Source organism: Ischnura elegans, chromosome 2, assembly GCF_921293095.1.
Source record: "Ischnura elegans chromosome 2, ioIscEleg1.1, whole genome shotgun sequence".
NCBI classification, from domain to species: domain Eukaryota; kingdom Metazoa; phylum Arthropoda; class Insecta; order Odonata; family Coenagrionidae; genus Ischnura; species Ischnura elegans.
The window spans coordinates 4,042,564-4,067,602 of NC_060247.1; the positions used below are offsets into that span (position 1 = coordinate 4,042,564).

General features: G+C 38.4%; 1 protein-coding gene across 1 annotated transcript in view; it reads left to right on the top strand.

Moving 5' to 3' along the window:
- LOC124173952 overlaps window positions 1-25,039 on the top strand; it is a 346,527-nt gene that overhangs the window by 229,263 nt on the left and 92,225 nt on the right. The window contains exon 5 of the mRNA XM_046553116.1: window positions 10,552-10,864. Within this exon, the coding sequence (XP_046409072.1) occupies window positions 10,552-10,864 (313 nt within the window). The remainder of the gene's footprint in view (window positions 1-10,551; window positions 10,865-25,039) is intronic.

Below are 25,039 nucleotides of genomic sequence, written 5' to 3' on the forward strand. Positions count from 1 at the left end.
CTTTCATGGCTTTTCTAAATTTTATCTCACCAAATATGGTACGAATATGAAACACGAATGGTCTCCAAAATTTCTAAAAGAAAAAATAGAAATAATATCATTTCTCCGTTGAAGTAAGACTATGACTTATTACGCGTATCATTATTTTGTTCCAAAATAACTGAGATCAAAAGGTGACGATGCGGAACTTAAGAAGACATGATGTGCCAACGCTAATGTCACTCTTGTCCAATATTGTTACTTTCATCATAACTGTTGATATTTTGATGAAGTGATCAGAACATTAGTCTCAGAATGCGTAGCAAAATAATGCTGGTGCTTTTAGAATTTGATTTTTTTAATCTGTACAGCTAGGAATTGGTAGAAAGACATTTTTGCAGAAATGTTGATGTTATTTTATAAAAATCTATAAGAATTCCGTTGAATTTACAAAGAAACCGTAGAGGCTGGTTTCTTAATATGTACAGAAACTGTAAGGAATTCTGTTTAATTTATTATTTAATTATTAAAGTGATTCAATGTTTTTGGAAACTCTATCAAGATTCTGTAAACAACGCCTATTGAACACTGGAAAATTATTAAAGGAATTGATACATAATTTTAGCAGGGTAGGGACATAGATGGTTACTTTTTTTTAAAGGTTATGCAAATGAGGTCATGATGCATTTGCTTGCTACTAACTTTGGGTTTTGCAAAATTCCGTTCTTACCCAGCAGTTGGTAATTCTCGAAAAAAAGTCTTGAAAGTTATCTTCTTGAAAGTTACCCTCTTTGAAAAAATGTTTGCACGTAATTTTATCCTGTATTTGCTGATTCACCATCACAAAATTCACGACTAGCGCCAGAAAATTTTTCATTAGTGCACAAAATCCTCTCATGATACTGATGTGTTCAGTTATCCCTGTGCTGTTTTTGCAGAATGTATGTGAATATAATTTTTGAATGATATAAACATTTCATATTTTAAAATGACATAAAACACGCGGCTTGAGATTGTGCTTTCTTGACCAACTTTACAGGGTCTTACGTAGTCAGGTCACGACCTTGCACTCATGCACTTACTTCTCTTCTCTATAGAACATTGATGTTTTATCATTAAACAATCGTTCAAATCACTGAATAAGATGCATGTAAAAGAAAATGGCAACTGAAAGCTCCGTTCAAGCATAGAATGTAGTAGCACGCAGAAGGAAGAAGGTGAGGGAGAGTGAGGAAGGGGGTGCAAATGAATGGATGGTGAGTGAGAGTGGCGAATGAATGTGGGACTCAATCCTCTTGGAGGGATTGCTGGGGGGTCGTGTAGCATTTGCAGGCGGTAGGGAGTTCCTGAAAGAGCCCCACTTTCAGAACGGGGCACAATAACCAAGAGGAAAATTGAGGTCTTAAATACAAAGAGTTTATCGTTATTGAGTGCTTGCACTTACGTTTATACATGTATGTATGTACTTATTACATATTATGTATGTACTCATGCGGGCATATACGTATAAAACAAGGCAGAAAAGTGGGTAAATATCTCTCCAAGGCCTCTAAAAATTGAGTCAGTTTTATCTGGAGGTGACGGTTGACTTACCAATATAATATTCCCAGAGCAACTGATAGTTAAGACGTATTTATTGATTTGGAAATATATACTCATGAAACTGGAAGGAACTTAAAAAAAGTGAATAAATGGTGGAGAGTGCAGGCTAAAATTCGCTTCGGGCTTTTGGGACGGCGTTTCTCATACGGTCTACTCGTAATCAGTAGTTTCAACCACATACTTTAAAATCTCTTACACGATCCCGTGGAATTAGGCTCAGCGCGAAATAAATATTTGATTCCTAATCTTAGGTAAATGCAGCACAATGTTTGCTGGGGAGACCAGTTCCAGGTACCAAATGCATTTATTCTGCGCACTACCTTTCCACAATACCTAATAATATCCGTCTTTAAATTCACGTGCGTAATTAATATGCGATTAATATTGATCCAAAATTTTTGCAGCGTAAGTGGCAAAACCTTTCTATTTTTTTTCTTATTTACCATCTTTATTCAGTGGATATAGAATTCATGAGCCAATAAAAATGGAAGTAAAATTAATGTCGGTGACCGTTAATTAAGGCTGTTGCGCGTCCAAAAAATCCAGTGAAAATGTTTATAACCGCAACCAAAACAGCTGCTCATGGGAAGAGAAATGACGGCATCGTGTCACTTTGATAATGATAGCTGTCCCATATACCCTCTTGCGAGTTCCCGTAAACACGAAGAGACTTTATCTTTAGCCAAAAGACGAATAGCTCAATGAAGGTAGCAATTTTAAGTTAGGACTCCCCTGGCCATGAACCTATCGAAGTTATGGGAGAAAGTGAATGCTCAAATTATTCAGCCTTCTTACATTTCATTCGAATATTTTACTCTTCACCACTGAAATTAAGATGTTAAATATTAGTTTTTATTTAGACGGCCGCATATTGTGCTTAAATATTAAGATCAAAAACTTCAATTGAGCATGGAAATTATTTTCCTGGTATCAAAATATTCGGCCAAAAATTCAATAAATTCAGTTCAGTATTCAGTAAAATTCAGTATTCAGTATTGTCTCAAGTAGACAATATTTTTCTCAAGTTTAATGACTACTTCCGATTTCATTTTATTATACTTAAACAGTTTATACGGTGATTTAGTGTGGGGAATATGTGAAAAATATCGTATTGCTGGTTGTAAGGGCATTTGTTTCCTAGGGTTTGGCGCCAGTTATTGCTTAGAATCTCGTAGTTTGATGTGAGTGTTGCATTTCCGAATCGCTCTACTTTAAGTTACGTTAAAGACTAAGGTATCATAAGTTCCTGGATGTTTACTGGCCTTGGCTTCGCAGATGGCGGAGGTGTTTTATCTTCCATTAGTAATGATAGCAGGGAGGAGGTAAGCTTCGAGGTAAAGGAGATTTAATGCCCTCGTGCGCATTTACGCTCGAAAGGATTATTTGTGAGTGAATGTAAAATTAACCCTTGCCAAATAAAAAGGAACTTTCCTTTAATTAGTTAAACTATTCCCAGAAAATGTTTTATAGGTTGAAAGATCTGAAGCAACAGTCCGTCAACATTTCTCTGAACTTTATAATTGAGGATCTCTTTGCTTTTGAATTGAGGCTGAATTTTGACCGTGCGTGTCCATTAGAAATATTAAGCAATGGCTTTACCGTTCCATTGAAGTTGCTATTTTGATTTGCCCCTTTTTGTATTGAAAGTTAACTTTACTCATGCAAATGGCGCCTAGTACGATCCATTTTCCTCTTTCTGAGTTTCATTTTTACTAAAGGTGCTTGAATATTTTTCTTTGATTCGGCAGTTTTTTCATGGTCTATTTGAATATTTGTATCCACAGAACTTCTTAAATCACCTGAATGAGGATACTCAGCTGTTTTTCATAATTTATAATATAATTGGAGCATGATATTAAGCACAATGGACTGTGTCTCATTGAATATAAGAAAAATTTATTTCATCCATCGGGAAGAATCAAGATGAAAAATGCGTCCTATTTATTTTTATCTTATTTTTAAAGTTTTCTTAAATTATTTATCGCGTTTAAACAAAATATCAATCTTATAATCTTTTCAGTGTTATCAGCTTGAAATCGTAACCTCATATTAAGGACAAGTTCAGGCTGCAAAATTTCAACTTACCGTATTTGCTCTTTTGATTAGTTCCTTATGGTAATGATTTTATAGGACGTTTAATATCCTTCATTTAATCTTCACGCGGCTAATTCAGCTCCCCTAAAGGCTTCATATTTTCTCCTGAAATTAGTTGATTTTGCACTTTGGCTCTCACCAACGTATTGAATGGGAACATTTTACCTGAAATGTCTATGATCAGGAATGAATTAGATTGCCACTTTGTTTTTCGAGTAAAAAAATGGTACTTGTATGTTGAATAAAAATTTTGTGTGAAACCCTGATGGAATGATGAGTCCAAGCAGCCAGAAAATGAATTACTTGATAACAATTGAAGTGGCAATTTTCAAATTGTCCCATCCACCTGGGCACTAATAAGGATTGTAAAGAGCTGAAATTAAATCCGAGTTACGTAATGAAAAACGTGCCAACGGCCAGCCATTCGGGGATGATGGCAAGCACGCTCTCCTCCCTCCGTGTCTCGCGGGCCGGTGCATTACTCTCTGCGCCCCTCACCCCCCTAACTGGCTTACTCGCACGCCTCTAGATGCTCTTTTATTTTGGCCTCCGCCCGTGGAGTCATCTCGCGGCAAAATGGGGAAGACCGTAGCCCGAGTCTATGATCTAATTTGTGCATCGCCCGTTCGGTGTCCTTGGGCGGATGTCTCCTGGCCTCTCCCTGCAAGCTGGCAATGCACGCATGCTCACTGACCGCACGGCGGCCCGTGACGGAGCATCTCGGCATCCTTACCCCCCCCCAAATTTCGTTAAGGGTGCCTCCTCTCCTTTGCGCCAGTCGGGGGCCTTCTGCCCCCTCCCTTCTCCGCCTCAATCTCTTCATTCTTGGGCCCAAGGAACGTGCGGTGGAAATAATGAGAGCATGACCGCCCTGCGGTGCACTAAGAGTTTTGAATTAATCCGTTAGAGTGTAGTGCGATTTGAGGTTTTTTTTTATTTTTTGGAGCGAGGCACCTATCTACGGGTATGCCATTTTCCCCCTTAGGTAAATGGGGAGAAAATTGTTTCCATGCAAAGTCATTTCTCAGTAATTTGCGTAACTGATTCGTTTTTTCTTTTTTTTTTCTTTGAGACTTTTAAATCTTTAAGACTTTTGTCACACTTGAAAATGTCGTTGTGACGACGAAACGCGTAGTGTAAAATAAATCTATAAGTGGAAATATTGCAATGTGTCATTTCAACAACGTTTTTTCTTTGTGTGCCTGTGATGGTCCTGAGCATCCATTTGAAGATTGTGAACAGCTTGGTTTCAACATTCCGTCCGTAAATGTATATTTGTAATGCTATTTTACTATCTACTAGTGATTTAACTGGCATCGTGGTTGATAGAATGCAATTTCTCTTCATCTTAGTGGAGATCAAAGCATTTCGTTGCATTTTTTACACTGAAAAGGAGTGTGAAAATAAAGTTTATATATTGGGAAGGATTGATATTTGGAGGCGTAAACTCAAAAAAAATTATCAATATTTACCTGGCTTATTTTGACAAAGAAGTCACTGGTACACATTTTATTGCATCAAAATGTTATTACCATTGAGCTATCGAGTGACCAGCTTGACCTTTGGGGCCGTGAAACTAGCCTCTCATAAAATTAGTCCATAATTAAAATGTACCTGTGCTTTAGGGTAGTCGAGTCTCTTTAAAAAAAGTTTTTCTTGTAGTTTTCATCCTTTTAAACTGACATAAATACTTTTATATAGAAACAAGGAAAATGTTTGATTTTCTTTATTATTTTTATTCTCATTTCCGCCGCAAGACTTGCGTTTGCTTGATTTCAGTCAGAAATCAATTCGAAATTACGAAAATTTGACTGAGAAATAGAATAACATTCCTCGTTATTGAAAACTTCTTATAATTTGGAAAATAAGAAACTTTAGTAACCTTCCCATTAAATTGATGGATTTAATAAGATATAGTTAAATATGAAATACATCCTTACTCTAATTTTTAGCTATTTTTTGCCTTTCATTCGAAAAATATTATCCTGTTAAATTTTGCTGGCTACGCTCATCAAAGTAAATATATTTCCTCTTTTTCTCTCATGAGGGAAAATGAATTCCTATTTCATCTCATAAGACAGACTGGAATCAAGTCCTTGAAAATGGAATTGCCGCATCGATAACCTGATGGGCAGTTTGAACCCGAGCGCTTTTGAATTGACCTCGCTGACGTTGTCCTCCCGTCGTTCTCCACTGCTTCACTAATTTCATCTTCCTTGTCTTCTCTCCTTCCTTTTTGTTTGCATGTTGAACACGTATGCTTCGGTGTCGTCATGCATACCTTAATGCGGTTGGAACATATCGAGGAGAAAATTGTGCTGAAGGGAATGAATGAGGTATAGGAGCCCCACCCTGACTCAGCGTAAGCACCCACCACGAACACGCTGCTGCTCTCGTTAGCTTCTGCTGCTGCTGGTTAACTGAATTTCGCATTTTTTGACGGATCTCTTCCTCCCTTCGATCTCGTTCTCTGTAATTGCGGTTCCATTCATTCCCTTCGTTCGATGCAGAGGATTAAATGACGCGGCGCCCCCCCCCCTTTCGTCTTCAGCCGAGGTAAGTGGCTGCTCATCTGTTTATCCCGCTCCCCTTCCTCCCCCCTCCCCTCGTGCCTTCGCTCGTTTCCGCTCAACCTAATGTGGCCTCAGAGATGAAGCCGCCCACCCGCGGTTGATTCAATCAACCGACGTCGCTCCACTGCACTTTCCGTCGCGGCAGATTTCATCGGACGGCGGCGAGGGACGAGTTTAAGGTTAACGGTCCAAGACAGCACGCCGCTATTTCGTGCGCTCGGGAATCTGTGCCGGGAGCAAAACCGATGCGGAGACACGCGAAAATTGGGAAGAGCCGAACAAACGCGAAGCGGAAAATAAAAAAATACTTTTTTTAAATGCAGTATTTCGAAAAATCACTAAACGTTTGAAGATTATATTCTTGCCAGAATGTTTCGATAATTATCACTAGCATGCATGAATTATAATCATGCATGCTTGTGATATCTATGCTTGGCTGCAAATTGGAACAGGCCGGCAATTGCTGAAAGTGCAATAGCAATGTATTTAAATTATTAACGGCGGACTGCCATCAGCATTTTTCCATAGTTTTTAGTCTCAAGAGAATTCATTTCATCATTGTCTCCTCGGTTTCTAATAGATGAATTTCACGTTAATCTAAGATTTCCGCGCATAAATGTTGAAGGTGATTATTAAAATTTTCTGCTTTTTCTCAGGAAGTATTGATGATCTTTCGAGGTAGAATTGAAGAAGAAAAACAATGGAAATAAATACTTAAATTTATGAAGAAATCCGAGGGAGTTCGAACTTGAAAATTTGGAAAAAGAATGCGGTCATTATTGAATGTGCGATTTCTTCATTTTTATCATACCAGTTTTCTAAATTCAACGAAAAGGACACATTTCTGCCTTTCGATCAACGCATTTTCATGACTTATGCCTCGTTCAAAAGTTTTGTTTGGAAATTTTTAGGGAATGGGAAATAAACCCTTGTCAACTACAGCTCGTTTCTCACGTATCAGAATTTCGCATTAGCTTTTTCTCAGATGTGAACTATTTTATGTTTGATGTACAATGTTGAGCAAAGTTTACTATACATGACTACCCTGAAAAGCTCAAAGCAACGAAACAATTGTTTATATGTAAATCGTCGCGAAAAAAGACAACTTACGAGCGATCAAGCGATCAAGTCTTCCTAAACCTTGCAATTTATTTTTAATTCAAAACAATTGGGTTGCATTTTAAAAATGTGTAATGTCAACGTTACTTTAGAATTTTATATAATTTAGCCAATAGATTTGTTTCACGCAGCCCTCCAATCCTCTCTCCCACCCTCTAGCCTCTTCATAGCGACGCATTTCCTCTCTTTTGCATCCTTTATCACCTGTCCTATGCAAAGAATTCGGAGTCGTCCCCTTCTTCTCTTCTACTTCTTCAATGATTGTTTGCGATAATTCTCCTCCTGCTTTTTATTATTTAGGACAAACGGAAAAAAGTGTGCCTAAAACTATCACACTGATCCTGGGTAAATCCTCAACCGGGTAGAATAACGGGAAATGTGTTTAAAATTATCAGAATCCTATCTCGTGTTGACAGACCTAGTTGAGCATTATTATGCGTAGCCAGTTTCCAGGTCAATTGTTCCGACAATTAATTAATCAAAAAACCAATGGCCAGAATGGGTATATAATCTAACCACATTGCTCTCTACTAGTTGTAACCATGAATGTAGTTTGTTCACAATTGATTTCACGGTGAAGTAAGATATAGCCAGGATCCTTCGTATTCAAACTAGATTTCTTCCGTGGATGGACGGGATATTAGCTTAATAATAGAAATTTGGAAGTTATCACCTCACCGAGGCACACTCATGACTCGGAGGTTCACGGCTGAAGGTCTTTACGCATCGGAGAGGTCTGGGGAATAAATTGTGCGCAAATGAGAGGTGGGTGGGTCGAAGAGGCTGCATCGCCAGGAAAGCGTCGAGCCCATCGGAGCTTTTTCGCGTCTTCCTCCGACAAGGTCTTTGCGGGAAATCGGTCACACACACCCACTGGCACGCGATTGTCCCTTCAACGCCAACGGATCGGAACGCCGATGTAACATCATCTAACTTGTTGGCTCAGTACTTCATTCTTCAGCGCAAAAACAATCATCTATGAAATTTGAAGTTTAAATACATATATTTTCTTTTAATGGTTCCTTGTAATCTCGATTGAAGGCTGGGACTGATAAATTGACGCCATGATATTCCTTAAAACTGGCGTAGCAAGCAATATAGCATCGTGGTCTGCAGCATGGCTACTTGAAGGGAGACCCATTATTCTGCGCTGTGAAATTTTTCTGTAATTTATTTCAATTTCCGATTGACTTTATATCCATGTGATCAAAAATTCCTCTTGTCATATTATATTATCTCAGTTAAAACTATTTAATAACTTCTTCACGACGAAACCTTTGTTTATAGATTTTTATATTCTTTGCATTCATTTTCAATCTATAACGTAAATATTCCAATGATGAATAGTGCTGTGGGTTTATACACAGTAAACTGTCCTGTTGGTCGCTTTGACAGCAGGATAAAGTTGCCCCTGATCATAGGGCCACTTGTTTGAGTGCCTTTTCCACCTACCCATGTCCAGGGGCTGGGTGGAAATGCCTGTTGGTCCCATCCCTGGAAAACCCAAACACAAGCAACGCCTTAATTTGATAATTTTTAGATTAATATGGTTTCAAGCAAAAAGTAAGCCCTTGTATGTATAGTCATAGTTTTTTAACACGAAAGTGCTATAGTTTTGGTGATCTTTCATTAAAAGAAGCCGCGATTTTGGATGCTTAGATGGTCGATGATGACATAAAAACATTGAAAAAAAATTATTTTTATTTGAATAGAAAGTAATTCAGTCATATTCCTGAGTAAAAGAAAGGATTAATTCAGACATTTGATCCTACTCAATCTCTTATGACCCTAAGCTTTCTTTATTCTGCCATTGCTGATCATTTTTCCGCGTGTAAAACTATTTATTTTTTCTTTATTGAGGAAATACTCGGTTTTACCTCAGCTTCGAGTAAGGGAGTGTCGCAATGGTAAAATTTCCAAGGTGTCGTTTTATAGTTGGAGCGGTGAAGATGTAAATGCACTGGGGCGTATGGAGTGTTGATGAGGTAGATGGGAGTTCAAATGCAACTACAAATGCACCGCATGCTACCGAAGGAATGCAGGGCTCGAGAAATGCATACGGCAAAATGAAATTTTATGCGCATCTCTGCGGCAGAGACGACCGAAATCCATCAGTATGAAGCCGCCGATGGCAGTAATACATTAACCTTTCATTATCTTCCTATCCAGGCCCGCCATAAATCAGGTACTCGTTAAAATATGCGCATTGCTTTACATTCATAATAGACAGATGGCACCTCCGAGGCTATGCCAATTAACAACCCTTCGAAATGATTTATTCCGGAGATTCGGTTTCTATGACACAATTGCTAATTTAAACCTCTACATTTCAAATCCTTCTCAAAACAAAATGCTTTTCTCTCTGCGAGGCTTCTGGGACTTAGATGTCCCAGAATACTCTAATTGACGCAGTACAATGGTTTTGTCCCTGGTTTCTATTATATGCTATGTCCTCCCCCAATTTCCTTTAAGAATGTAGGTACTTAATGACTTTTATTCACGTGAACTATATGAAAAAGACGGAATTTCTATCTCTTTTGTATCGCGCTGACGTCAAAATTCCAAGGTTCCACCCGGCAGAGCTAAAAATTACTCTATTTCTCAATCATTTGCAAATGTGTTTACATACTGTTTAAAATCATTGTCATTAAATACAAAAGACATAAAATAATTACGGTTTATCCTTATCGCCCGTTAGGGTTTTATGATATCCAGACTCTTCTTTTACTACTACAACATCGTCAAAAATACAATGGCTGTTCTATCTGTTCAATCACTGACTCTGCGATTCAACCCAAAGGTTGATTTTGATAGGTGAGGGTAGAGCTCTCTTCAGACTTCGCTCCGGCGTATGAAATTCACGCAAACTGAGCGCGGCAAGTTCCTTTCACTGGTCCACCTGCAGTTTTATTTTTGGGCCGTCCGTATGGTTCAGGATTTATCCGGGATGTGATTCGGGTACCCTTGAATCAGCGACAAAGCCTACTACCCCCAGGTCAACCACACTCGCCAAATTCTCCGTTTTCGCATAGTTACTGGCGCTCAAAGACGCTTTGAACATTTTATTATGTCTGCGTTTTATTTCCTCGAAGTTTCGTTCCCGGGATGTAATTTGATGGAAATGAACACGCGTAAAATGAGTTTCGATTTCAGCGTGCTTCCTTCTCTCCCTCTCTCTCAACAGCTGAACGAGAGCCTGGTGCGTCGCTACCAGTCCAAGGAGCTCGAGGCCAGCAAATCGGACTATCCGGACCCGTCGGCCTCACCTGGCGAGGAGTGGTCGCCGGGAAAGGCGCCGCCGCCCACCGGCAAGGTCACCTGGACATCGTACTTGGAGGCAGACGTGGAGGGGTCGTCGTTCGTGGACGGACGGCTTCACTTGCGATGCGTGGCCACCCTCTTCGCCGTGTGGAGCGATTCGGCCGAGACGGTGCTGGAAGAGGAGCGGCCGCGACTCGCCTCCGTGCTGGGCACGCGCGAGTCATCGCACGGACACGGTACGTTCACACACAGCGGTCGCTGCGTTTCCAGACCTACGTCCTTTCGCATTGTAATCGTCATGATGGCGAAAAGTTACTAACTGAGGCGAAGGCATATATACAGGCCGGGATGAGGTGCATGTGGCTACGCAGGTATTTTCAAGTGAGTATGCTCCTTCTCCATTCCTGGGAGCGCAGCTCAGGAAATATTGGGTGTCTCGAAGTTTCCAACTTACATATGTGTAGTTAATTTTAATGAAATTTGAAAGCATTCCCACTGCTTCTTCAATAATCTGAATGAGCAAACACCGTCATTTAGCGGAGAAAATGTATGCAAAGTTTTGGAATTAGCATTTAAATTGGCATCGGACACAAGTAATCGTCTCCTTCCTAATTCGCACATTTCCAAATAAAGGTAAGATGCGAACCATTTCATGATAGAGATAGCTTAGTTATCAGCAATAATGTTAGCGAATATATCTTTAGATGAATTTATTATTTTTAAAGAATCTGTCCATTAAAAACAATTATCCGAAGTACTATATTAAGCAACTTTATCATATTTACTGAGCTCGGTCCGTGATGTTCGTTAAGTTGTCATCGAAGCATCAGCTTTGCTTTTCGCCAAGTTCACGCAATAACTCCAGTTAGATCCCCCAAATATAGGATTAATAACTGCTGGAACCTTTTATATCATCACCAAAGATATAACCTGGCAAAAACATATTTTTCCTAATTTATACACCCATGTGCTGGTAAATGATCATAATATTTTATCCAGTCACCGAAATATGTTTTTGAGCATTTGAAATCATTGAAATATTTCTTTAGGTGCTTATTAATACTATCGTCGACGATGATAAGGTGTAACGTACTTAATGTTTGAAGCAGATAATTCTTTTCCTCAAATCGAGGATCCATTGCCAAGGGAAAGCATAACAAAATGAATGGTTGTCAAGACTATAATTGAGGTCTCTGGAATGCGAATGATGCATTATTGGTTCAACTTTTCATGATTTTTATTTCTTGCATGTCATTTTCTCAATGACTTGCACGAGTGACTTCAAAAACATATCATCTTCATTCCGTAGGTGTACGTCATTGCTTAATATTAACGAAATTAGAATTGGCGGGAAATTGAAATTTAATCTCATATTAATTTGAATTCACAACATTTGCCTGCCCCATTTCTACTGGATTCCTTCGTTTTGTAAAACTGACAACCGTAACAGGCACCTGCCTCGCACGATTCACTTTGACAAATACTTTCTCTTGCCTGTCGAAACATTCGTTCGAAGCTTCGGACAGCAGCAAAAATCACTTTCAGCGCAAGAATCGCATTCGACGCCATTTCATATTTTTCAGACATCGTGAGCAATTTGAAGGAGGGTTTGTATGCCTTCCAGGGAAAGAGGTTCAGCGGGATTTGAGACGCGCGTATTCGGAGGGAGGTCTTCGTGCTTTCCCGCTGAGCAATGCTCATCCAGGATCATTTGAATGGAAGCCGCTTTAATTACAGCTTCGTATCCTTCGATGTAAACTCCCCCCCCCCCCTAACCACCCCTTCCTCTCCTGCTTTCTCTCCAAGAGACCCCCACCCCCACGCCGTCAAAACCTTACCTTTTGCTTGCGTACGCCTCCGTTTTGGCAATAACGCCCTCGGAGGAGCAGTTAAGCTCCCTTCATGGATCAGATTTGTGTAATAAGGAAGGGGGGGGGGTGGAAGTGGAGGTGGGATGTAAGCGAGGCTTAAGGGTATCCCTTCGGTGGCGAGGAGCAATTAAGCGGGGGTAAATTGAGGCGGGCTTTATCCCAGGCGAAATCATCAAACATTTCTGGTGAAGAAGCTGTACTTCAAAATAATAATATACAACGAAAATAATATTATATTGTTCATAATGTCTTGTTTACACACACGTAGAACTCGTCTATTACCAGCATAAAATAGTACAAATAGAAGATAGCAATAAAAGGCTGTTTGATATTTTATTTGTAGATACAAGGTCTACATGGAGTGCGCTGTCTCATTTTAAAATTAATTCGCGAATTTTTGAGAAATGAACTCCTGTGGTAGTTGTGGGATGAAACCAAAAAATAATTATCATACTTCTGGCGATTTGACCATGAAAATAATAAATAGGTAACAATGTGTGGTAATTTATATTATTCTTTATGGACCATGGTTTAAAAATTACACAATTTAGCTTTTTTAATAAGTGCCAAATGGTGACTTCAGCACTGGCATCCCGTACGTCCCGGCACTATGCACTATGGGGGTACACTAATCTACTAAAACGAACATCGAAAAAAATTAAACGATACATACTATTATGATCTCTACTTTAAAGCATGGCAAAATGATAGATTCCTGCATTATTTATATGATGGGCCATATGATCATACCCCACAGGACTCCTTGACACGTCAAAATATACACACATTCTTAGAAACATGCCAAGAGGATATCACTTGTACTCAAATGTAAGCCCTCAGGAAATTTCATCCGTAAATAGTAGCGATGTACCTATTTTCATCTCTTTTTAAAAGCCAATTTCTTTGTCCAATTAAATTCCTTACGTAAAAATATGAATGGCTGAAAGTGAGCTGCTTTCACTCTGCTCCAGACTTTCACTCTGCGCAAACTTTTTTTTTCCAATTTTCTTATAAACATGGGAATACGTACAAATAATTATTGCTGCATAGAACCTGCTGTGTTTTCAAAATCAAAGTTATTTGTTTCATTCCGCATCTTGTTTGCAGAAACTGTCTGTGCGTTTTAAAGTTAATTTCCATGCCCAATTGATACTCATACATAATGTATCTTCTTTTTTTACTGAGTTAAATTCACCAAATCAGTTGCATTAAGTTAGTAGTTTTTTGATGGAGTGTATAAATAAATAGCTCGATAGTTTAATTTTGCACCACTGTTTTATGCATTTTAAATGGGATTTCGGCAGTTGTTTTCATGTTAGAAAAATAAAAGACTGCTCGTCGTATGTTCCTCGCTCCCACGGGAAATTTTGGTGCCATTCAAATAGTGGAATCCTGCGCTTTCATTTGGCCGGAATGAAAAAAATATCTTGATTCGGCCTCTTTTCACATGCAATGCATACGTCCTTTGATTACCAATTCCAGCAACTGTGGGGCATTATTTCCCTTCGGTGCAGAAACTGACTTAATATTGCATCCGTGGAATGAATACATTAAATAAAAGTTCCGTGCATGGAAGCTCTAGATAACGGCCAATATAGCCCAAAGGGCATACGATATCGGTGAATGCAAATCATCACGAGATTTTTGATGGCTTTAGAGAAGATATGGATGGAAGTATTCTTCGCCCCATGGCACTAGGATGGGTGATGCCTATCTTGGTCGTGCTATCTCATATTTCATCAATTGTTAAAGTACCTGTCCTCGACGTCCATGGCAGTGAATTATTTCAGCATTTGGAGTATCCCTATTAGTTAGGAAAATAAGAGCGAACATTCTCCCCAGAACGCTATTCGAGTACGTAAAATTTGGTCATCGTTCACAAAAACTTGGAACGTATACGAGATATTAATTTTTAACGTTTCATTTTTTATTTTAATGGCAAAATTTAGTAGCAATTTTTCGAGTGTAACAATTTATTCGTAAATCCTTCATTATCATTAGACAATAGGTAAATCAGAGAAGTTTTTTGAGGTAGCCTTGAAGAAATCGCCTTGCTATCGCTACCATCAACAATAGGTTATGCTGTAATATAAAATAAAAGTAGTATAAACAGCTTTGATGATCAGAATTTAAAAAAATTTTAAACTAAAGGAAAATCCTCCATACTTCGCATTGAAAAAACTACGGATGACATTTATTATAATAAAATTGCGGTTTTTCAGTTGCAGACATAATCTGGTAATACGATGAAAATTTTGATCCTATGAAAAAAAACGTTTAAATGTCGCAATATTAGGTTTTTACAAATAAACACGGGCTCTTCGTAGGGCGGAAGATTTGAATAACAATAACTTAGCATTTCAACTTTTTATAAAAAATCTAGGTAAAACTTGATAGATAAAGAGGTGACTGCTGGGAAATAGATCAACGCAACAAAATAATGGAATGGGACTCTCCAGGCGAATCATTTTTTGGAAAATCACTGTTTTTTATTGAATTTTAATAATAGATTTTTATAGGCTCCATTCCAGCGTGAAACACCAGGGCTCAGTCTTCATTTGACTTAGGAAATATGAAAAATTTTCAAATAAAATAGGTAGGCATTTTTTACGAATAAAATATAAGTTTGATATGGTATTCGCCACAAATTATTCGACACATTAGGAATATTTTTGCCATTTTAAGAACTCGTCCGATGTTATTCCCAGGCATTTGAAGCTAAACACCTATTTAAGTGGACTGAAGACGTTTTGGTAACTCTTGTAATTATACTTATATTCTATAATTTTCGCGGCTGAGCTTTAAGTTACCGAGTTGCGGATGATGGATCGACCTTTAGATGTGGAGGTTAGCTGCGAGATAAGCGGGTTCTCTCGTTGAATAAGCAGTTGTGGACAAAAAGCGGCGGTGTTCTGAGGAGGCATTGGACTACTCTTGGGTAAGGTATACCATTTAAACGATACCGAAACCTGTGAAGATACCGTAACTTGGCGACTGGGGTCACCAACAATTATGGCAGGTTGAGAAATTGAAGCAGGTTCAGCACCAACTGGCTTTTAAAGAAGCTGTAGAAAGGAGAATAGGGGAGAGAGGGTACGACCAATAAATCAATGGAATAGAGATGCTTTACGCCTGCTTCCTTTTCCAAATATAAATTCAAATTTTTTTGCCTGAAGAAGCGGTATTTATCTAGAAATTTAAGCACGTAAACTTAAGTAATTCTCGATTAATATACGGTTTTTCTTTTTATAGAGGAGCTTAATTACGATGTTTCAAAACTTTGGGAAGATGCCGTTTGCAATGTTTAAATTACATCTTAATTTGCAAAAATAATTATCATTAGTTTTGACCATTTTATTAATAAATTATTATTGATTATTTTTAACAGCATAGCCGTGAAAAGCCAGCAGTTTTATTCAGAAGAAGGGATTTCACTAGCGAAAGTTCTCATCTGAGACCACCGGTTAAAGATAAATTGAATCAACTCATGAGTATTTACAGCATTTCGTTATTAACTCACCAATATCTTAAGCGTGATTCTGCCTATCATTATCACTTATGAAAAAGTCTTTGAATCCACGAGATAAAACAAACGGATCAGTAATAATACCACCATCTACCCTATTTCTAAAGAAATCGTTTGTGACACTCGCGATGAATGACCAAATTGCTTGTTAAATATATTCCGACAGGAGTCGAGAATCCCATTTACATGTTGGAATTTGTGCAGATATTTGTCAGAGGCGTCACTAAGTTCTTTTCGTATTTTATCCCCAATTTTAACATTTTTTTAAACTATCATTGGATCGGTGGGGTCTAAGTTTCTCCTAGAGAAATTATTCTTTCATTTGTTTCAGTAATTTAATCTTTAATTATGGTTGTAGTTTAGTTCCAAAATTACTGCTAACTAATGAGACTTTTGAAATGGGTAATAACTTTGGAAGTATTTCATGGAAGTAATGAAATGCTCATGACGCAGCTGCTTAGTAAAAAAATAGGATGCCAACCAAGTTCGGCTTATTTTTTAAAGCAATCATAATCAAAGCATTTATTTTTGTCGGGAATAGGAACTCTCAAGTAGTGTGAGTTACACTTTGCTTACCATTAATATCCTTGATGCGAAGGTGGAAAAGTAGAGTAGTTTGTAATGCCTTTATGCATCGCATTTACTCGAAGTTCATACTTATAGCAGCAACATATCCTGAAAAAAAGGTCAATAAAAGCTGTCGTTTCCGTGGTCACTCTCGTTGGAATGTCAACCACGTAAAATAATCCAAACGAACACATCACATTCAAAAATTGACCTAAAATATTTTTGGGAGCGTAGTATCTAACTAAATACTACTTAATTCATAACTTTAAAATCACAATCGACAATTATGCTACTTTTTATACTATCCATTATGGGTTCAAATTCTGATGAAAGTTGGGATGCTGAAAAATGTTGGCCCTCAACAAATAAAATTAAATCTATTTCAATTTCAAATCAATCTTGCTGAGTTAGCGGTGACAATATTGATTGATTTCGAATGGAATTTAATAGTATTTTTAGCATACACCACTACATCTTTCGCGCGGCTTCTGTCACAGCAGCAAGCATAGTATTTACGATGTCTTAAATTTTAAAGTCTCAGTTTATGTTTGTTAATCACTAAGTGTTATGGCATCTGGAATACGCAGTATGTGTGTACGCAGCAAGCAAATCAAAGTTACATACTGCGAATATCTTGATGGATAATAGATTTGTAATTTCATGAAAATGCAAATGCTAAGAGCAAATGACAGCTTATACCATAAATGACGAGTATCTTTAAGGCAGATCCTCCCGCAACAGAGTGCCTCGGGGACGTCGACAGGGTGTGGCGAAATCTCCACACCAATGGTGCCTTACTCTGATCAAGATGATCAGACTGCTTCAAGGTTTAAGTAGAGTTTTTTGTTCAAACGAAGATTTCACTCTCTAATGACTCAATTTGGTCGTAGCGCTCGTCAAAGCTAAACGTTAGATGGGTAGCTCACTAAATCTATCGTACAGCTTTTTGATAGACTCCCCTCCATAGATTTAAGATCCGGTTTCATTCCTAAATCTATAAATCCGTGTAAATTGTGTCATTCGATGGAGCTCTCAAAGAGCTGATACCGGCGCAATTGGAGTTTCTCCACTCATACTTGGTCGATGTGCTACTTTACACTAGGTACACCGCCAAAAATGCTCACAAGGAGCAATGCCTTCAATTTCCTGCTTATTTCGAGGGTTTTTTAAAAACATTTTCCTAAAAAATTTACATCGATAGTGCTCTCAAACTGTACTGCTTACCAAACAGATTTTTTTGTACAAATCTTGCTCGAGTTCATGATTTCAAAATAGTCACTTGTATTTGATAAGCATCAGTTTAGGAACGGAGCGAGTGAGTAGACGTCCACGCTCAACGAAAGCCACAATGGCTCCGAGTATCTCGCAAGTATTGTATCCCTGTGGGGGGAGGCTAATATGCCAGCTCCTAAGGAAGTGATTATTGAAGAGTTGAGTATATACTCGGGGTAAAATTCAGGCTTACTGCAACTGTTTACTTTTTCTTAACTTCCTTGATGTAACTACAATTTCCGTGAATTCAAGGTTTCTTATTGTGGTTCATATTGGTCCCCTCCTTGTTCGTGGGATTTTTAAGTAATGAAGTTTTATAAGTTTATAATAAATGTGCCAGGAGTCCTATAAATTAAAATATTAGCCTTAACCTTGCCGTCTGAATGAATGTTTAGTTATGTTTATCACTGAAAGCTAGTTTACACGTATGATAAAGAAAGATGTGCTGAAGGGCTTACTCCCTCCAGGCCAGATTCTACCTTTCTTGCTTGCTCTTTAGAAAGCTTGCTCAATAAAAACTTTCTATGCCGTCTCGAAAGTTCTAGGGTAAATAGAGTTAGCTCTTTTCGGTATGCTGTGTATTGTTGATTAATATTTTGCATCCAAGAAATTATGTGAGTAAATTTTCCTTATGTAATACATAGTTGACAAGTTTCTATCAATTGTTGTCGCAAAAAAAAATACAGATTGAAGAGTAGTGATGCGTTCTCTTAACTTTTCACTCTCCGGAAGAATATAATTCGCCTCCGATTGAATTTTTGTGGAAATGACTTGATAGGCATTGCGACGAGGTTTAGGGCTTAAAGAAACGAAGTGAACGAAGAATATGCTGTCTATTGTGTGAGGTTTATTTATTTGAGAGGATAAAGGAAATATATCGTTGAATGTAGACATCCAATCAGCATGCCTGATTTATCCTTCGAAAGCAGATACTCCTTAAAGTAACGAAAACTAACTATCAATCAAGCAATATACCACTGGAACGGAGCGTTATAATTGGCCTTAGACTTTCACCCTGTGGCCTGAGGGTATTTTGTTCCGCAAGAACTTTTAGCCGTGAAGGTATCAGAAGGGAGAATATGAGTATGCCCAAGGTCCCGAAAGGGCTCTTGTAAAGAGCGTGCTACTTGCTTGTAGCTGAGCAAAACCTTTGGAAAGGCTTGTTTAATGGAAGGGTTTGAGTGAATCAAGACGCAGTGAAGCGGAAATAATATAGAATGGAAGCTGATGAGGATTGTAGACGGAGTTACTTGGTTCTTTGAGGTAAGCATGGCCTCCAGAGGAATTCCATGGCTCCAAGATAAGTATTTTTTTGCAAATACTCTTGACTAATGGTTTGATACGTCAGCTGCGTAACGGATATCAGTTTTTGCTCACCAGATATCCATGGCAGGTAAAAAATTTCATAAAGTCAACATTGGAGAATGGTAATTTTAGGACTAGTTTTATTGATTTATTCCTGCGATGTGTGAATTGGGCAGAGCTAAGACAGTTTATACATTTACTACTGCCTGTATCCTAACTTACGATTACAGTTTCCAAAATATATTTCAGTTTTTGATGGTATGTCTTAGTGTTACCTTTCTTATAGTTGTATTGTTATAGCTCGCCATTATTGAAGCAGAAGACGTCAATTCCCTTACATTTTCACATTTTTATTATTTTTACAGCTCTCATTGACCATTTTATATCGGGGTATTCAACGAATATAACAAGAACACGTGCACGAACAACCATGCCCTGGACCGGGGAAACCTACACAGGCGGGGATCGAACCGGCGACCTCTTCTTTCGTAGACGAGGACGTTACCCCGCCGGCACCGAGGCCGGCAAACATTACTCCCTCGCAAAAATAATTACTGAACTCATCAAAACTCAATGTAATTTTGAAATTTTGGCCAAATAATAATTTTAAATCCCCCAAAAACTGAGAAAATTGAAGATGCATTAAAAAAATGCATGTGTTCGCGAATTGCTTCTTCATCGCCATCGTGTTTTATGTAAGTACTGGGTCCACAGAAACGGTGGAATTTGAGTGGGAATTGCATCGCACCGACAAATTTATATGGTATTTCACGAAATTTTAAGTTCATTCCCAATCCATCGTGAAATATATTTCGAGAATTTGGATGGGAAATGCTGATTTTGGTCAATTTCACTATTAGCAGTTTCCACAGTTCAGGACCACTTTGTATTATGCTATTTATGGAAAACTAATTTTACTGCTTTGACTTGATTCTTGGCATAATTAATTTTCTGACTAATTTCATGCTTTCATTAATAAAGTAATATTACATACAATTCTCTTGGGTATTATTTCCATCCCTTCGAGTTGGAATGTTTCACCGCATAAATAGCCTTTCTTCAAACATAGGATTTCAGCCTACCCAAAAGGTAATGCGCCCGGATATAAGCAATATAGCTTCATCTAGTATGTATAATATTTATTATATAATAGCTTCATCGTTTTCACATAGTTATCCTGTGAACGTAGTGTACTTGATCACTATTTTCAAATATTTGGAAGGTTTCAAATTCCATCGTAGGAAATAATCCCCTGCATGTTTATCGATCTCTCCCACTTGTCCAGCCTCGGCAATTCTTAGCTACTTTCACCTTTCATATAAACACCCATATTCTGCAGACCATTTGCACTTTATTTGACTTTCAAAACTTCCCTTTCTTGGCTTTCTATTTACAAATACATGTTTGCACCCTCAAACTCAATATTTTGACCCCGAAGCAATCCTTAGCGCCCATCCGAGACTGGGCCAATGCGAGAATAGTTTCAAAGGAATCAAAACACTCTCGCCCCGACGCAAAAATTCAACTGCTTTTATTACACTCCGTTTTACATGGGCCTTCCCTCCCCAGAGGGTCTTCACGCCCCCACCTCTAAGATCCTCCGAACAAGGAGCTTCGAACAAGAGCCTGTCCACCTACACACACTACGCTACACTACGAGAGGGTAAATACACTCGCGATGGGAGGGCCGTCCCACGCTCCGAGGATTTGTATTCGCCAGTTAAAAGACTTCAGCAGTTGGAGCCGTGACCTTTCAACCATTAGTCAAATCCTCCACTCACTAAGCATTTAAGCTGACCTAAAAATTTGGCTAAAAAATTGTCACCGACGTTAAGAAAGTCTTCATATCGTGATTCCTCTTTGGCGTAATATGAATTTGCCATTTTCCTTCATGAATCCTCGGTTAACAAGCTTTCGTGTAATCATAAGTACCGTATGGTAAAATGGTAATCTCTAACTCGTAGTTGAAAAGACCTCTGACCAAAAATGTTTTGGATGGATTGCAAAGCTGTAGAGATGCTAGCTCTTGGATCCGTTAGCTACCTTCACTTGGCTCTTTCTTAGTCTCTTAGCTTTCGCGTCCGGGACGTGACTACAGTCTTACGTTCCAAAAGCAGCGGCATTAGCAGGGAATGTAATAAGGAGAAGTGAGGAGAACGTGGGTTGGTTGGGGTTGGAGAAGGAATTCTGTGCACGAGCAACTCGCCTTTGTTTGCGCCTCGAGTGCCAAAATTCCCAATTTTGTGGAAAGGGAGAGGTCGGGAAAGTTCTCTGCAGGCTGCACGGAATCCGCCCCTGCTATCAGGGGGAGAAGTTACGAGGGAAGCCGTCTCCTCTGTGAATAGGGTATAAACAGCAGCAGTCCTTCTCCATTCTTGTTTATTTATTAGCTTATAAGTAAATGTAAACATACCTACGGCTGTTTGTATCTTATTACAGTGAAATTCTACGAAGTGAACTTGTGCATCTGATTCTATGTTATTCACTTTCAAATCATGGTGATTTAGGCAAGGCATGGCACAATTACGAATTTTTGTTTGGTAACAGTTTTACAATCTCCAGCCTCTGCCTTGAATCTCCTCTTTAAATCTCCTCAAAAATCTTAAAAATCTGTCCTCTCATGTTCATTCCCACCAGAAGTGAATACCTTTTTAGTTCACGCCAGTATCCTTGTGTTCAGGGATTATCGAGACAAAGGGCGGTGGGAAAGGAGATATGATATCTGACTCTTGATTCCTAGAGTATTTTGAGACTCGATAATTTATCTCATGTCAGTAATTACTAGCTGAGCGCCCGAAGTAGACATTGCTAAAAGTTTTTCATTTATTTGAACGACCAAGGCCGACTTAGGTATGTAAAAATAATAATTCACAAGGTAGTAAAAAATTCTTAAAGCATCAAGGCTCAAGTAACAATACTGAACTTAATTGCAACACCATTGAGTGTATCAGCTGTACTCGAGAAAAGCAAAGTTGTCACTAACAGAGAATTTGAATGAAACCAACTTTTGTTGTGTTATCTAGATGTCCACATTTCAGTTTCTAAAACGAACTTCCACCGCGTATCAGATTAATCAAAGCTTTTCGTTCCACTCATTGAGGATCCGGTTGCTAATTAAAACTCTCAAATAAAACTAAAAATTTCAAGGAGAAAAAAAATCTCCGTCTCTGATTCCAATTAGTCTAATCTCCTCCTAAAATAAAACTGAGAACAGGAGTGGTGGTCTTAAAATAAGAGAGAAGGTCCGTAATTTCACCGAGAGGGTCAATGGCAAAGGAGAGCCAAATTAGTCACCAATAACAGCGCCACTCGGACCTTCGACAAAAGATCCACGCGGTTGAAAAGCGAACGGCAAAAGAGATGGCAAACGGAATTAAGAGGAGTTGCCTTGGAGCACAGGGTGCGGAGCAAATGAGACCATTAACATTACTATGGAAAATGCTTGAAATAACTTCTTCCACGTGCCTCACTGCGAGGGACTCTGGTTCGACCCCGTCCCGGTGCTTTCTTCCTGCGGACGTTCTTTGCCAACCGGAATTCGTTTTATTTCTAATTTTCATTTCAGAAAATTTGAATTTTGTTCTCAGTGCGTAGTAGCTCCACCTATTTTGAATTCCTTGCTCAGACAAATACAACTTTTCCATTTCGCCTCCGGCTATTCATAGATTCCGCCATCCTCAAGTAAGTGTCTAGTTTAATTGCGCCAATGTCAAGAGTGTTGCCAACTCCACCAACTGAATCAAAAAATTTATAATGTTCGACGTCCCAATTACAGAAATTCGTAGGCCGTGGAAGCATGAATTTGTCGCACTTCGCGGCCATAACTTCGTAGATAACAGGCATGAGCTAAAGCGTTTGCAGTATAATTTAATCGACTAGACACTATTTTATTCTACCAAACTACCACCCAGCTTAATAGTATTTTAATATTCCACTTAAGTGGTTACATATAATCGCGTAATACGTAGTTTAAGCATTTACTCAAATTGAACTTCGATATTTCACGAGAAGAACTCGAAAAGTGTTCGGGAAATATGGAACATGAATTTGAAAACAAAGATAGAGATAAGAATTATATCAAAATGTTAGAACCGTATTATTTAACATAAAATACAGATGGCATGAGAGGCATGGCCACGTAAATCAGCTACATACCATTCTGTCCTAAGGAACATTGATTTTATCGCATAAATCAAGGCTATTTCGGGCGCTCACGTCAAATTTGCGTGCGAATAGGGTAATATTAATGCCCCTAATTTGCTCCAGTCTCCTTTTCTAAATATTTCAATGGCAATAATGTTAACTGATCGTTGATTATCATGATTCTCTCAGCACTCCGAACACGGAGACGAAGGCGGCGAAGACTGCGATACCGTCTGATGACGTCACCCCTAAGTCAACATGGCGGCAGATTTTTTCGTAAATACATGAAAATTATGAAACTTCGCCTCATTTGGAGCGATTTTAATATATTTATAGAGCGCAAAATATAAAATAGACACAAATGTAGCGCCTTGCTTAGCTTTAACTTTCGAATACTTCAATAAACATTTTTATCGGAAACCCCATTGGAGCACTTACCTATTTCAACTCAAAATAGTTGAAATCAGCTGATCAGCTCTTTCCTCTTTGTATCGGCCTTTCGTCGTAACTGAATACATATTTCAAACATCATTTAATTTTTTTACGCGAAAGCGAGCATTCTTAAATGGAAACATTTAAATTTATATGTCGAGGTTGTATACCGGGGAAAAATTGTACAATTGTGTCTCCTATTGGATATGTTATGCTCTTATCGACAAGTCGTTTTCATCGGAAGACGAAGTATTTTATCTTTATCATTCAATTTAAATGAGACCCTACGATGTAAACTTTAGCGGTGATAAATCGAATGTTGTATTAAGAATTAGGTAAGATTCTTGTGCAGAAAATATTCCATACTGAATTTAATTAAGGTGTCTTTCGGTAAATAAAAGTAACTAAATTTATTACACGAAGTAGCTCTTTGTGCGATAGCATTAGCGAATTTATATTTTTTCGTTCCGAGCCAACATGTTTAATCCATATCCGTGGGGATGATCAAACGAATTTTTCAACTACCTAACAAAATAAATTATCTCCCGAATACGTGGTTTAACTGATGGAATGGGCTATGCGTTTCTGTCATTATTATGTCCGTAGATTAGAAAATATATTCCTTTGAATTTCTTTTACGACAATATACATATATAACTATGATTTTTATCGCTTTATTCGTACGCCATGCAGACCTTAGGATTTGCATGCATAACCTGTGGAGTGTCTTGGGGCATCTTTTTCGATTTATTCTGCATTCAGTGACTCTTGCTGTGCACTCATTTTATCCCCGTTCGTTTATCTAGGCTGACATTCCCTGAGATCACACAATCCTTCGAGCGCTGGACAGACAAGCATGTCATCTTTTTCAACTCGTTGTTTATTCGTCTCAATCTTCCTTCCCTCTGCACAGTATTTATTTACATATGGACAGTGTTATTTAGCTAAATCAAATACATTTGCGGCATCTACTCGAAAATTCTACATAAAACCCGTGTTATAGTAATTCATGGATCTACGTTCTTCATCTGCGTTTTCTGTACAACAATGGAGGCACGGTGAAAAATATTTCATGCATGTTCTCAACCAAAATTCCGCTTCTCATATTTGATTGCTTCATCTGCCAATACCTTGAAGTTCAGAACGCTTTGCGAACGTGATGTGTGCAGTCGCTTGCTACTACTATAATTTTTAAAGTACCTATTATCACAAATTCTTCTGTGATTAGTAAAAACGCGGTGATGAATGGACTGTGATAGTTGGAGCACAAAATAGATAATTGAATTATAATCACT